General features: G+C 37.8%; 1 protein-coding gene across 1 annotated transcript; it reads right to left on the reverse strand.

The window, feature by feature from the left end:
• Positions 1-638: 638 nt before the first annotated feature.
• On the reverse strand, positions 639-9,205 carry LOC112194809 (probable LRR receptor-like serine/threonine-protein kinase At1g06840). The gene is made up of 21 exons (XM_024335045.2): positions 9,064-9,205; positions 8,854-8,948; positions 7,948-8,098; positions 7,723-7,794; positions 7,536-7,607; positions 6,325-6,468; positions 6,154-6,225; positions 5,971-6,042; positions 5,664-5,738; positions 5,332-5,400; positions 5,159-5,227; positions 4,929-5,000; positions 4,657-4,740; positions 4,417-4,485; positions 3,369-3,883; positions 2,807-2,965; positions 2,423-2,706; positions 1,927-1,978; positions 1,560-1,810; positions 1,314-1,448; positions 639-1,218 (listed from the first exon to the last, which is right to left on the reverse strand). Exons 2-21 carry the CDS (start codon positions 8,945-8,947, stop codon positions 877-879), a joined length of 2,853 nt encoding a protein of 950 aa, XP_024190813.1. The 5' UTR covers position 8,948; positions 9,064-9,205; the 3' UTR covers positions 639-876.
• Positions 9,206-14,190: the final 4,985 nt, after the last annotated feature.

A 14,190-nucleotide genomic window follows, 5' to 3' on the forward strand; every position in this document is an offset into this window, starting at 1 on the left:
ATATCCCTCAAGCATATTATTTTTTGTTGTTTTTGGAGCTCATCCATGGTTATAAACCGAAATGACTAGTTTTATCGTATTCAATTTTGGGGCTTATGAATCTAAATGACTACTTTTATCGAATTCAAAATTATCATTTAAAAAAAAATTAACATGAAAGAAAAAATATATTATTAATAATGCAAGTTCTTGAAAGTTACATTTTGTGTTATGAAAAAAATACTCATAATTATAAACCTAAATGACTAGTTTTACTGTTACCAAAAAGTAATACAAGAGATTCAAGGGATAATGAAGGTACTGATACAAATGTATAATGGAGAGACTAGTATGGACTTGTTGGCCACTTTTCTTAAGCACCAAGGACTACTGGCAGTTTTGTAATGTTTCCTACATTATTCGTTTCCACTTTGAACGATGTAGGACAGAGACAATCAAACAAATGGAGAAAATTAACGGCCTAGTTGGAGTGCAAACAAGAGTTGCCTAGTGCAATCCACTCGGGTATCCAACTCAAAATGCGCATCTCTGGTTCATAGGAAAACCAAAACTAGTGGATACCACCTCTCTCTTGTTCTATTTGCTACGGGTTAATAGACTATACAGTCTTCTTTTCTTAACCATTGGTATGCAAAACAAACACTAAGAGATGCACATTTGATTAGTAATTGTTAGCAACAACTTTACAGTAATCACCGCCATCTTTGTTTAATTGTTCTGTTACATCAATAAGATTACAGACTGTACCCTTCACCATTATTCACCATTTTGCAGACCAAAACCGATATCATTTTACACTCTGAAATTAGCAGGAGATGCTATTTTTCTTCCTATTTAAAACCAAAGAAGGTGAATGAACACCAACTCCTCAAGCTGTCACCGAGGCAAGATGGTAGGGATTACACCACTGCTTAGATCACTTCCTTCCACGTTGGAGGAGGACATATATGGGTCCCCAGTAAAAGTCGATGATGAAGTTAATGATTTTTCAGTGTATGAGGAACCAGATGGTGAAAACATTGTTTCAGCTCCCGGCATGAGTTTGATTATGTTCTCGAGCTCCCTCACCACATCCAACATTGATGGCCGGTCGTCTTGTTTATTATGGCAACATCCGAGGGCCAAAGCTACAAACCTCTGAACACATTCAGATGGATACGAACCCATTCTGTTATCTATAATGGAGAACATCAAGCCTGACTGATGAGCCATATTCACCTACAAAACAAAAATAACTTCATTATTATTTGTACCCTTAACTGCTGATGAAATTAAAAGAAACAAAATTTCTGTTTTAATGTTATGATAGGTACCTCGCGAACAATGTTTTTGCCATGTGATATTGGCAGCACACCAGTCAAGAGCTCCAGAAACACAATTCCAAGGCTATAGACATCGCTTTTGTCTGTTAACTTACTGGTCAAGAAATACTCTGGATCCAGGTACCCCTGCAAGTATGATCCCAAAGTACTAGAGTTATGAAAGAACAAATTCAGTTAAGATGTAACTTCTATTATGTTTCTAAGCCAGTCTTATAAACTTTAACGAATTAAACATACCGGTGTTCCTTTCACGACTGTAGATACGTATGCAGGGCCAGTCCCTTCATCATTCTGGACAGGTGCTAGTCGTGAGAGTCCAAAATCAGCCACCTTAGCGACATAGTTGGAGTCCAAAAGTATATTTGTGGCTTTAATATCTCGGTGGAATATAGGAGGATTTGCCTCGGTATGGAGATAAAGAATTCCTTTGGCTGAACCCAATGCAATACGTAATCGCATACTGAAGTCCAGGCTTCCCTTGGTTTTATCTGTGACTCGTATCACAGTAAGTAAACAGAATTAGCTAGGTGAAACTCCAGCCAGAAAGGCATGGTATGGGAGGAGCCGCTTAAAAAATTAACTTCAAATGTTGGAAAGTCCATACCAGAAAGCCAGTCACGTAAGGTACCATTAGGCATGAACTCATAAACCAACATCTGTAAAAGCAGCAATAACATAATTCGATTAATGAAATTTCATGTGGTCCTAATACATTGAAGCATTCAATGATACCAGCACGCCACACATTTATGTTGCATAGGAACAACTTTATGTAGTGCATGCTGAAACTCCAACTTCTTACATTCATGCAATTAAAGATTATGCAGTGAAGAGTCACTAGGTGAAACAGTAAAGTAAATCCATTTATGAGTTCAACTTCCAACTGATAAAGTTCAGACTAAATTGCCTTTGTTCAGAATGAGAAGGAAGTAAGATATGAATCTGTAATGGGCAAAGTGTTCACGCAATTGCCAAACAAAACAACATGAGACTCTTTGGATTTATTTGTGCTTATTTCACCAACTTATGATTTAGAGATTTAGAAAATAAGTTGCAAGTGGCAAGCAATGATTAACTGTTCAAGACTGCAAGCTCCATACCTGCTCCCGTTCTTCTTCACAGTATCCTACCAAAGAGACTAAGTTTCGATGGTGTAGCCTTGATAACAATTCTATCTCGGTCAAGAATTCTCTTTCACCCTGTAGGGATCCTGCTTCTGCACGTTTTATGGCTACAGCTGTGTTATCAGATAAGATACCTTTATAAACTTTCCCATAGCCTCCTCGTCCAAGTTGAGTTGCACTATCAAAGTTCCTGGTGGCTAGTGTCATTTCTTTGAAAGTGAACGCCTTTACACCCTCAATTCTCTTAGAAATCTTCCGCGCTGAAAAGAGAGATAAGGCTTCATACCACTTTCCAGGATGATATTCAGACATGATAGTATCTAAATATTCAGTACCATTTATTTACTATTCAGCACTTACACGAGTGTCTCCTTGAAGGTGGTGTGTATCGGTTTCTGGTGCATCTTGTGAACAGAAGCATGACTGTTGCAGTTATACTGCCAACAGAAGCAATGGCCCCTATTATAACAGCTGCTAATACACCCTTACGGAGGCCCATCTTTTGTCTCTTAACAATCACTATAACAATGAAAGGAAAAATTTAATCCACCAAGAATAAGAAACTACTACTCATTCTCAAACGAAAATAGGATTCGGATGAGTTATAAAATGCAATCAAAATAACAGAAGTTATAAACAGCTAATTTCCTAAGAAGTACAATGCTGAGTGTGCACGGGTATCAAATATTTCTTAGCAACATAGAAATATTGTCAACAATTTTGAAAAACAACTCTAGCCCACTAGCTAAAAAACTGTCACTAACTGGTATAAAATGATTTTTTATGCAATGATTACAAATACTGTGTGCTTTTTAAGTCATGCAGGTGTTGGCAGAAGAGCTTATAGCAAATACAGCATCATTTCACAACTTATACACAAAAATCACATGACTTGAAAAAGATGATCAGGTAAAATACATACTATCTGAATAAGGTCCCAGCAGTTTGAAGTCGAGTAGCTCATATGGTCCAAAGAATTGATTCTGAGGAAATTCCCATGATGTAAAGATGCCTCTAATTCGCAGAACCTCACTTGCATTTAATACATACGAGTGTGAAGCACCAAACACAGGGAAGAACTTCAACTGCATCTGTAAACGAGGCCCTTCTTCCCAGACAAAGGAACTAATTGATAGCTGGTAAATCTCCAATTTTAGAGACCTAGTTATATACTCTTCAAACTGCTGTATATATGGACCAAAGTAAGAAAAGCTCGGGCTTTTCAGACGATATTCAACTATAATAGGTGATGCACAAAAGCATGGCACAGGGGAAGATGGAACATATTCATAGAAATCTGGACATTCCTGAATAAGGCAGGTCATCTGTTGAGTTGAATTTATTGAATCTTTGGGGATCCCATCGCTCGCTTCAGATTGACAGAACGGGCTTATATTTTCTATGCTAGAATTCTTGCAAATAGGATTTCCTTCAAGCCTAATAAAAGACAAGTATTTGAATTTATAGAAGTAAAACAATGTACAGAAACTGATAATTTTCATCAGACACAAGTGATGGGAAAGTTAACCACTATGTAACGTGAAAGCAAGCATAACATTCACCATAGATTCCATTAGAAAGGAGGAGGACTAACATTCTAGTTATAGGCAGCTGAGTTGAAAATAAACCAAAAGCACCGTTCATGTAGATTATATTTCAGAAAATAAAGAATTTAGTATTGTATGTATTAATGTATATAAACTTAACCATTCACACTCTTAATTTGCGTACGATTCTATCACACATCACTCTTTCTATAACTAATCAATCAAGCTGCGTATCTATAAGATTTTTGACATTTAACTGAACTGACATAAATAAAACGTCCAGACTACAGACAGTCTGTAACAAAATCGTTAAGATCCAGGTACTCTTTTCTTCCTTGTTTTTATACAACTTACATAAGTATATATTAGAAATAACTCTAAAAATAAGGGGTTGTATAAAAGTCGATTCATTTAGAAACATACCTCAAGGTGACATTTGCTGGAGGATGCAGCTCTCCCAATATGTTAGAGAGTGAATTGTTCCGGAGATCACTGCAACATTCAGCTAACAAATAAATAAGTTCAATCTAAACATATGCTCTAAATGCCGCATTAAACTTCTTCTTTGCTTTTTTAAAAAAAAAAAAAGAATTTATTGGTAGGAACTCCAAGAAATCAAATAGAATTAATTAATTTATGCTTCAGTTTGGTAAAGGTATTTACAATGAAAGTCTAGCTCTTGTACTAAAAGATATGTTCCTCCATATAGCAGGGACAGAACCGTTCAACTGATTATTTTTGAGCGACCTGTGATATAAATAAAAAGAATATCAGATCCAGTGTGCATAGAAGCTTAGTAGCATATTATCCAGTAGAATCATAAGAGCATAATGCTTGAATGATGAAGAGTCATATATAAAGGTATTTTAAATATTAAATGTGTCATGTATTCTATAATTGGAAATCAAAATTTATCAAAGTAAATTGATGCTCACAATTTCTGAAGACGAGGAAAATGAGAGAAACTTTCAGGAATAGATCCGCTAAGATGATTATCTGACAGAACACTGCAAGTAATGTTTACAGGATAAGTTCTTAATAGATCTGATTAGTAACAAATAGTAAATATAGTAATGTTCATGTTTCACTTCATTGAAAATTACGGATGAAGCAATGTGATATATCAATAGAACAAATTACAAGTTTACTTGGGCCATTTACATACATTGTTGTCATTTTGTCAGAAAGCCCATGTGATGGTATCGGTCCAGCAAGATGATTCCAGCTTAGATCTCTGTGACATGAACCCAGTAAAAGTTAGATGATAGAAACATAAACAGAAGCGTAATAATTGGATCATAGTGTCAAGAAAGATGCCTAATACAGAAAGATACTTACAGATAACTGAGGTTACGTATCCGGCTAAGATCAGGAATTGCTCCCTGCAAACTGCAGTTCCTGAGACTTCTGCCAAATCAAAAAGAGGAAAATAAAAAAAGGTTTAAGCAATCTATCCAAGAAAATATATCCAACATGGATAAGCAGTAAACAGCTATATTCTTAATATAGCAAAAAAGGATATAAGACCAAATTTTTGCAAATTTCCTAATGAAAGCAGTCATTTGTTTCTTTAGCATCTGACTCATAGTGCATCAACTATGCTCTTTATCATCCATATTTAGAGAAAAAGAAAAAGAGCACAAGACGAAGATACTTATAATCAAACTTACAACTTTGCCAATCCGGAAAGGGTTCCATATGTAGCTGGAATCTCAGTTCCCGTGAAGTTGTTGTTATCGAGTTGACTACACAAAAGATGTAAAATAAAAAATAAAAAATTTAAGAAGCATCAATAAAGCATTTGTAGTTAAGATTTCCGATCAAGGGAAGATTCAGTAGGTTGAAATCCTGATCAAAACATTGCTACGTACAGTCATGAAAGTTCAAATTGCCAATTAAGATCGTATGAAAGGAAACAAGAGTCTGGTTGTTAATCCAAATTAGCAATTAACACTGATCAGTGGGATCAGGACGTACAGTATGCGCAACTCTGGTATGTTGGAGAAGTCTGGTGGAAGATATCCAGATAAGTTATTATTATCCAAGAGCCTGTAAGCGTTTGTGCATGTCTTAGTGATCAACAAGTATTAATACGTACAGAACAACATCCCAATAAGGTAATGACATTACATAATAATATAAGACGCTATGAAAACTCACACATGAAGAAGAGCGGGTATTTCAGAAATCTCAGATGGAATTTGGCCGCTGAAGGAGTTGTTGTTCATATGGCTGCAAAAGGAACATACAAGGACCTTTTCACACATTTGAAATATAAAACAGTACTAGCCAACTTGAAGACGTACGCATTGAGATTGAAAATGTACTTACAGGTGTTTTAAGCCGCGCAAGTTAAGAAATGATTTTGGTATTGAACCTGAAAGATGGTTCTCGTCAACTTGTAGTCTATGTAGATTTTCAAGAGAACCGAGCTCATCAGGCAAGGAACCCGATAGTTTGTTTCCATTCAAGAGCCTGAAAACACAATGCATCATGGAAACTACTGAGAGAGTTCGTACCTTATCACAGAAATCTATATTCATAGACCTAAGACCAATATCCAGCAATTCACAGCCTTTTCAAGATGGCCATAAAGTTACAGAACATATCTTCTTAAACACGGTACTGAACATATCATCTTTTTAACTTGCTTTGGTTCAGATCTTATGGTCAACTGAGTTCGGATCGTGGTGGGTCAACGGTCATGATGGGGGAGGCTTCTCGCTGGGGCAAGGGAGGTGGTGGTGTGATGGTGGGGGAGTTCGGACGGAGATGGCGGTGCCGGTGCGGCATGAGGGGTGGTGCAAGAATTGGGCTGGGCTTGTCCAGTGGGCCGGCAGGGTCTCCTTGCTTCCTTGAGTAGTGCTTGGGCCTGGGCCCACTGTTTGGCTCAGTCTTGGGCAGTTGTTGGTCTTAGTGTTTTGTTTTATTTTATTTTTTCAGTTTTCATGGTTGGAATAAGTCTCTATTTTCATTTGGTAGGGCGAGTTAGGCTACAAGCCTGTGTGCCTTGTCTGGCCTGATGAGGAGACGTTCTGACTGCTTCGTCAAATGGACGAATCCTCTTAGTAGCAGGATGAAACCAAGTGTCGCCGGATTTATTTCCGTGCAGCAACATAGTTGGAAAGCTATGCTATTTGTAATGATGCTTCTTCATGATAGAGTTATATTTCTGTTATGTTACCGCCTTGTCAAAGCGAATAGAGTAGCCAGTAGTGCACTCATAGCTAATTGCTGTATGTTAGAATACACAGGTCTGGTGGAGACTCCTGTTATTATTCGGGCTGTTCTCTCAATGCTTATTGTAACTTGGGGTTTAGGCACCATGTTCCCCCATTGTATTCTGCAGTTTCATTAATGAAAGGCTTGAGGGCAGCCGCACCGGCCCTTATTTCAAAAAAAAAAAAAAATCTTCCCTTTACCATTTCATATTAATCAAACAAGTCTCAATCAGCATATAAAGGACTTACAAGAGGAATCAGACGGAGATATTACAAAGATGCATGAAAATACATTGAAAATAGAACATGAACTCAACTTACAAGAGTTTCAAGGACGTAATGTTTCCTATCTCCTTCGGTATAGTCCCACTTAAGTTATTCCACATGAAATCTCTTCGAGAAGGGCAAAAAACAAAAGACAAAGAGGTTAGCAATATCGCTGGAAAGATAATCAGGAAGAACCAACTAAACAATGTAATCAGAGATCAAACGAGATGACATGACTCACAATATCAGAAGTTGAGATAGTTTGCCAAGCTTAGGCGCTAAAGTTCCTGAGAGATTCATACTCAGCAGTTGCCTGCATCAAATTTGTTAAACTACCTAGTTAGCCTAACTTAACTCCTAAGAACAAGTAATTACATAACAACATCCAGCTAGATTAACAAAACCAATTTATGAACAACACTAAACTGAACAAGTCGAAACAAGTTATTGAAACAAGAACACATACAGCTCTTGAACATGCAAGTATCCATCAGTCCCAACATCACCAGAACACAAAACTCCGGTCCAATTCGCGTTACATGGATCCCCTTTGTCCCAATTCCTCAAATGCTTCCTCGAATCAATCAAACTACCCTTCACTGCTCTCAATGCATCCACTGCAAATGGGCACAACTCATAATCCAATTCCCACCACAACTAACCCAAAAATCCTATGTAACAGTAAACCAATTGGGTCATACTCAAATTGGGTTTAGCAACCAAGTAGGGCTGCCACTTGGTTTGGTAATTATCAAACCGACCGAATACCAACAGATACTTTGGGTTTGGTAAACCGACTTTTTGGTAACCGAGACCGATAAAACCAAAATTGAAAATTAACGAAAAAGTTGGTTTGGTTTTGGTAAATACCGAATCTACCGATTATCTAAATATTAGCTTTATATACCATGATTTTCAATACACATACATGTATATTAAGAAATAAACATAAAAGTTTTCATAATAGTATGAACATTACTCAATCTACTACATAATTAATAGTACATGTATTTTGAGTAACATAGTCCAAGATGGTTAAATAACCAAGTTTTATTGAAAATAGATAAAATTTGATGTCATATATATAAAAGAAAGCTATGATTAGTAGATGAATACGAAATTTACGGTTATAAAATTGAAAAACATAATTTTGTTCATTCTAATTTATATTACAAAGAATTAGTTGTTCTAAAATTGGTAATACCAAAAACCGAAATACTGAATTTGGTAGATATGATTAAAAACCGAAATTTTGATTGGTAATTGGTAGCTCAATTTTGAAACCGAAAGCTTTGGCTTTGAAGTTGGAAATATCTATAACCGATTCGAACCGACCGAGTGACAGCCCTAAAACCAAGTATCAAAAACTCACCTTCAGAAGGATTAGTAATTTGTGCAACCGCAACTAGGAAGAAGCAAGAACAAGCCAGACCAATGAGGCAACCCCAAAATCTCAGTCTCAACATTCTAACAATAAAAAACAACCAATCTTCAGCAACAGAATGAAATCAATCAATCAACAAAGGAAAAAAAAAGGCGTAAAGTTTGAAACTTTTCAAAGATTTCGAAAGCAAAGTGATACCTTTTGAGTTAAAGATGTGGACTTTGAGACTAGTTGCGTGAGTTTTTGCAGAACTCAAGTGAGAGGCTTAAAGCGTCGTGGTACTTGGCCATCGTCATGTGATGACCTTATTATAATCTCTGAGACTTACTATGGCTTTGGCTATCGTCATGGTTTGGCTGGTTGGTAGAAGAAGGCATATATTTGACAGGTTAGTTTAGCAAATTAAATCCAATAGTGAAAGCTAAAAAGATAAGAGCTTGATGGAGAAACTTGGGGCCTCCTACTTCTCTGTGTGTCTCTTTCTGATTGCTTAGCTTTGAATCTTCTTGGCGTAAGAGTTAGTGAGAGTGAGACAATGAAATTTAGGGGGGGGGGGGGACCAAATACCGGCTATTTTTTTAAGGGATCGTGACCTCTTACCTAATTTTAGCCTAAAAATTGTCCACTTACTCCACTAAGAGTTTTTTACTCCCATTTACCCAATCTAACATATATTGACAATATTGCCCTCATTTTAATTAACAAATACTCTCTCTCTCTCTCCATCGTCAATGGAATTATGCCGGAAATCCGACTCCAGACCAGAACTCGACGTCGCCAGCTCACAGGACTACAACCCAGACCGCAGGAAAACCTGTTTCTGCTCCACTCCGACACTATCTGACAGATGCTCCAAGGGGGGGGGGAGTTGACTTTTCTTTGACCCTTTTGGAGGGTACCAAATACCCGCCATTTTTTTAAGGGGGCCGTGACCACTTACCCAATTTTAGCCTAAAAATTGTCCACTTACTCCACTAAGATTTTTTTACTCTCATTTACCAAATCTAACATTTATTAACAGTATTGCCCTCATTTTAATTAACGAATACTCTCTCTCTCTTTCCACGGTCGAGACAGTGAGAGGCTTAAAGCGTCGTGGTACTTGGCTGTCGTCATGTGATGACCATATTATAATCTCTGAGACTAACTGTGGCTTTGGCTGGTTGGTAGAAGAAGGCATATATTTGACAAGTTAATTTAGACAATTTAATCCGATAGTGAAAGCTGAAAAGATAAGAGCTTGATGGAGAAACTTGGGGTCTCCTACTTCTCTGTGTGTCTCTTTCTGACTGCTTAGCTTTGAATCTTCTTGGCATGAGAGTTAGTGAGAGTGAGACAATGAAATTTAGGGTGGGGGGGTGTTTACTTTTCTTTGACCATTTGGAGGGTACCAAATACCCACCATTCTTTTAAGGGGCCGTGACCACTTATCCAATTTTAGCCTAAAAATTGTCCACTTACTCCACTAAGAGTTTTTTACTCCCATTTACCCAATCTAACATCTATTGACAGTATTGCCCTCATTTTAATTAACAAATTCTCTCTCTCTCTCTCTCCACTGTCGATGGAATTACGCCGGAAATCCGACTGCAGACCAGAACTCGACGTCGCCAGCTCACAGGACTAAAACCCAGACTGAGGGAAAACCTGTTTATGCTCCACTCAAGCACGATCCGACAGATGCTCGGGGGGGGGGGGGGGAGTTGACTTTTCTTTGACCCTTTTGGAGGGTATCAAATACCCGCCTTTTTTTTAAGGGGCCGTGACCACTTACCCAATTTTACCATAAAAATTGTTCACTAACTCCACTAAGAGTTTTTTACTCTCATTTACCCAATCTAACATTTATTGACATTATTGCCCTCATTTTAATTAACAAATACTCTCTCTCTCTCTCTCTCTCTCTCCACAGTCGAGACAGTGAGAGGCTTAAAGCGTCGTGGTACTTGGTTGTCGTCATGTGATGACCTTATTATAATCTTTGAGACTAACTGTGGCTTTGGCTATCGTCATGGTTTGGCGGGTTGGTAGAAGAAGGCATATATTTGACAGGTTAGTTTAGAAAATTTAATCCAATAGTGAAAGCTGAAAAGATAAGAGCTTGATGGAGAAACTTGGGGTCTCCTACTTCTCTATGTGTCTCTTTCTGACTGCTTAGCTTTGAATCTTCTTGGCGTGAGAGTTAGTGAGAGTGAGACAATGAAATTTTTTTTTTGGGGGGGGGGGGAGTTTACTTTTCTTTGACCCTTTAGAGGGTACAAAATACCCGCCATTTTTTAAAGGGGCCGTGACCTACTTACCCAATTTTAGCCTAAAAATTGTCCACTTACTCCACCAAGAGTTACTCCCATTTACCCAATCTAACATTTATTGATAGTATTGCCCTCATTTTAATTAACAAATACTCTCTCTCTCTCCACCGTCAATTGAATTACGCCGGAAATCCGACTCCAGACCAGAACTCAACACCGCCAGCTCACAGGACTACAACCTAGACCTCCAGAAAACCTGTTTCTGCTCCAATCCGGCACGATCTGACAGATGCTCGGGGAGAGGGGGGTGGGGGATGAGTTGACTTTGCTTTGACCCTTTTGGAGGGTACCAAATACCACCATTTTTTTAAGATGCCGTGACCACTTACCCAATTTTACCCTAAAAGTTGTCAACTTACTCCACTAAGAGTTTTTTACTCTCATTTATCCAATCTAACATTTATGGACATTATTGCCCTCATTTTAATTAACAAATATTCTCTCTCTCTCCACCGTCGAGACAGTGAGAAGCTTAAAGCGTCGTGGTACTTGGCTGTCGTCATGTGATGACCTTATTATAATCTTTGAGACTAACTGTGGCTTTGGCTATCATCATGGTTTGGCTGGTTGGTAGAAGAAGGCATATATTTGACAGGTTAGTTTAGAAAATTTAATCCGATGGTGAAAGCTGAAAAGATAAGAGCTTGATGGAGAAACTTGGGGTCTCCTACTTCTCTGTGTATCTCTTTCTGATTGCTTATGTGATATCCCGCACCCGATTTTGATTTATTGTCTTTGAGCTAGATCTTTTATTTATTTATTTCTTATTCTTCTTCTTTCTATTATGGTATATATATATATATATATATATAAATAGATATTTAATTGTCTATTGTTAGCATTAAAGCCACCCTCAAGTGCAAGAGGTACAAGTTATAGAATAGGGGATTAAGTAAGGATGTCAAACCCACGAGGATTGGTAAATCCTTTCCTAGCTAGGGAAAACCTAAGGAAAAACTAGAAGAATATGCAAATATACAATCACAAACAAAGGCTCACAAGTAAACCAAAGTTCATGGTGAGTATGTGCAAGATGGTGTGTAGAGATTTGATTTTGATTTTGAAATTGGTTTCTATTCAAATTGAAACAATGAAAGCAAGTAATATAAACTAACCTAAACAAAACAAGTTGTTATCAAATGGATGGGAGTTAGGGCATCGGGTTTCACCTTTTGCCTCCCTTGCAAGCATTAAAGCAATTGAATATGAATGATGCAAAGTTAATTGTCCAACTACCCTCTTAGCATCCGGATAGGACTACTAAGGCTTAAACCCCTTTCATTTTATTAACTCTAACCGGATAAGTCTAGAGCTAACTACCTAGAGACAAATTCAATTACCGGATAGGTCTCAATCATTTGCCCCTAAATGCATAAAGCTTAGAGTTTAGGTACCCAAGCAAGCAAACTAATCCTATCTCTAGGTGATTTTAGCTCACTACCCTCACATGCACACATGGTGTGCTTTCATGCTCCCTTTTTACCTAAAGGTAATCAATCTCTAGGAAAAACTTCATGTCATGGCAAACACATAACTCAAATTGATTAAGTCTAAGTAATGCATTCAACTATTGACTTAGCATGTGAGAATGACAACATGAATTTGCATCAATTTATAAACAAAAGCATCAATCCAACCAAGTTTGGCTAGGGCTTTCAACCCTAGCCCCAACTAGTTCACTACTCACACATAGCTAGATACACAAGCTTCAACATTCTATTAAACATCAAATACATAAAGAGATAGAGAGTAAATGGTGACTATTGATGATGCCGAAAGAGGTGGTGGAGATGGGTCTCCAAGAACATGATATGGTGGTAGTCACCTCCTTCTCCTTGCTCCAAGCTCTTGATATTGGTAAGAATAGTGAAATTTGGGATTTCTAAGATGAGTTGTGGTGTTGAATGGTGGAGGAAATGAAGGTTGTAGTGGTGGAAATGGAGGTTTTAGAAGTGGAGATGGTGGTTTTAGTGGTGTAAATGGTGGTGTCTTCTCTAGAGAGAAAAATGGATCTTGGATAGGATGAAGATGATTGAATGGAGTCAAGAATTCTGAATAATTGGTCTTTGGCCTCTTTTTGATCAGCTAGGTGTGTCATCTTTGGTCCCTAAGTGTGCAAGAGATGCTCTTACACCATTGTCCCCCAAATGGTCCCAAATTGGCAAGGTGATAAAAGGACAAGGTGTAGGGAGATATTTGAATTTCAAGTGATGAGAGATTCTCACCACCATGGTCCTCCTTTGCTGGAGAAAAGACCCTCCATGAGTGGCGGCTCGCAGGAAAAGTCGATTTGCAATTTTCTTCCAATCTCCGTGTCTTCTTCCCCTAGCTTCAAATCTCCACATTTCAAGCCTCAAATAGTCATTTTATTCTCAATGCAAGGTTTCCTACAATTAAAAGGAAATGGATTAAAAAAGGTAAAATAGCATGGAAGACAAATCAATTTTCATAATTATGGGGCACAATTGCTTAAGTAATTTGTGACTCAACATCTATTAGTTAGTTGTTCTATTTTATTGTTATGGTTATATGGTTGTCTTTTATTTTGGGAAGATAAGAAGGGGGCAGTGGCTGACTAAAGGAGGGAGGAGGAGACGGGAAAAGGGAGAGGAGAAGAGAAGAAGAAGAAAACAAAAAGAAAAAGAGAAGAAGAAGAAAAAAAGAAAGAAAGCAAGAAAGAAGAATCAGAGCCAGAGCCAGAGCGAGAGAGAGAGAGAGAGAGAGAGAAGAGAGTTTGGAGAGTTTTGGTCAAAGGCTATGAATTGGGTCGTTTGCTTTTGAGGGGAGAGAAGCTAGAGGGTTTAGATTGATTTTAAGAAGCAAAGATGAGCTTTTGAGAGTTGGGTTTTCTGGTTTTGATCAGATTTGTAGAAAGGCAAAAGGGGAGAAAGTTTCGGAAGTGGAGGGCTTTGTTTTGGGTTGTTTACTCTCTACGTTTGCCTTGCGTTACGGTGAGTGACTTCTCTACTTTGTTAATTGTTTTATTTTCATTATATCCACTGCCTTGCGGCTG

The sequence above is a fragment of the Rosa chinensis genome, chromosome 3 (genome assembly GCF_002994745.2).
Source record: "Rosa chinensis cultivar Old Blush chromosome 3, RchiOBHm-V2, whole genome shotgun sequence".
Taxonomy (NCBI): domain Eukaryota; kingdom Viridiplantae; phylum Streptophyta; class Magnoliopsida; order Rosales; family Rosaceae; genus Rosa; species Rosa chinensis.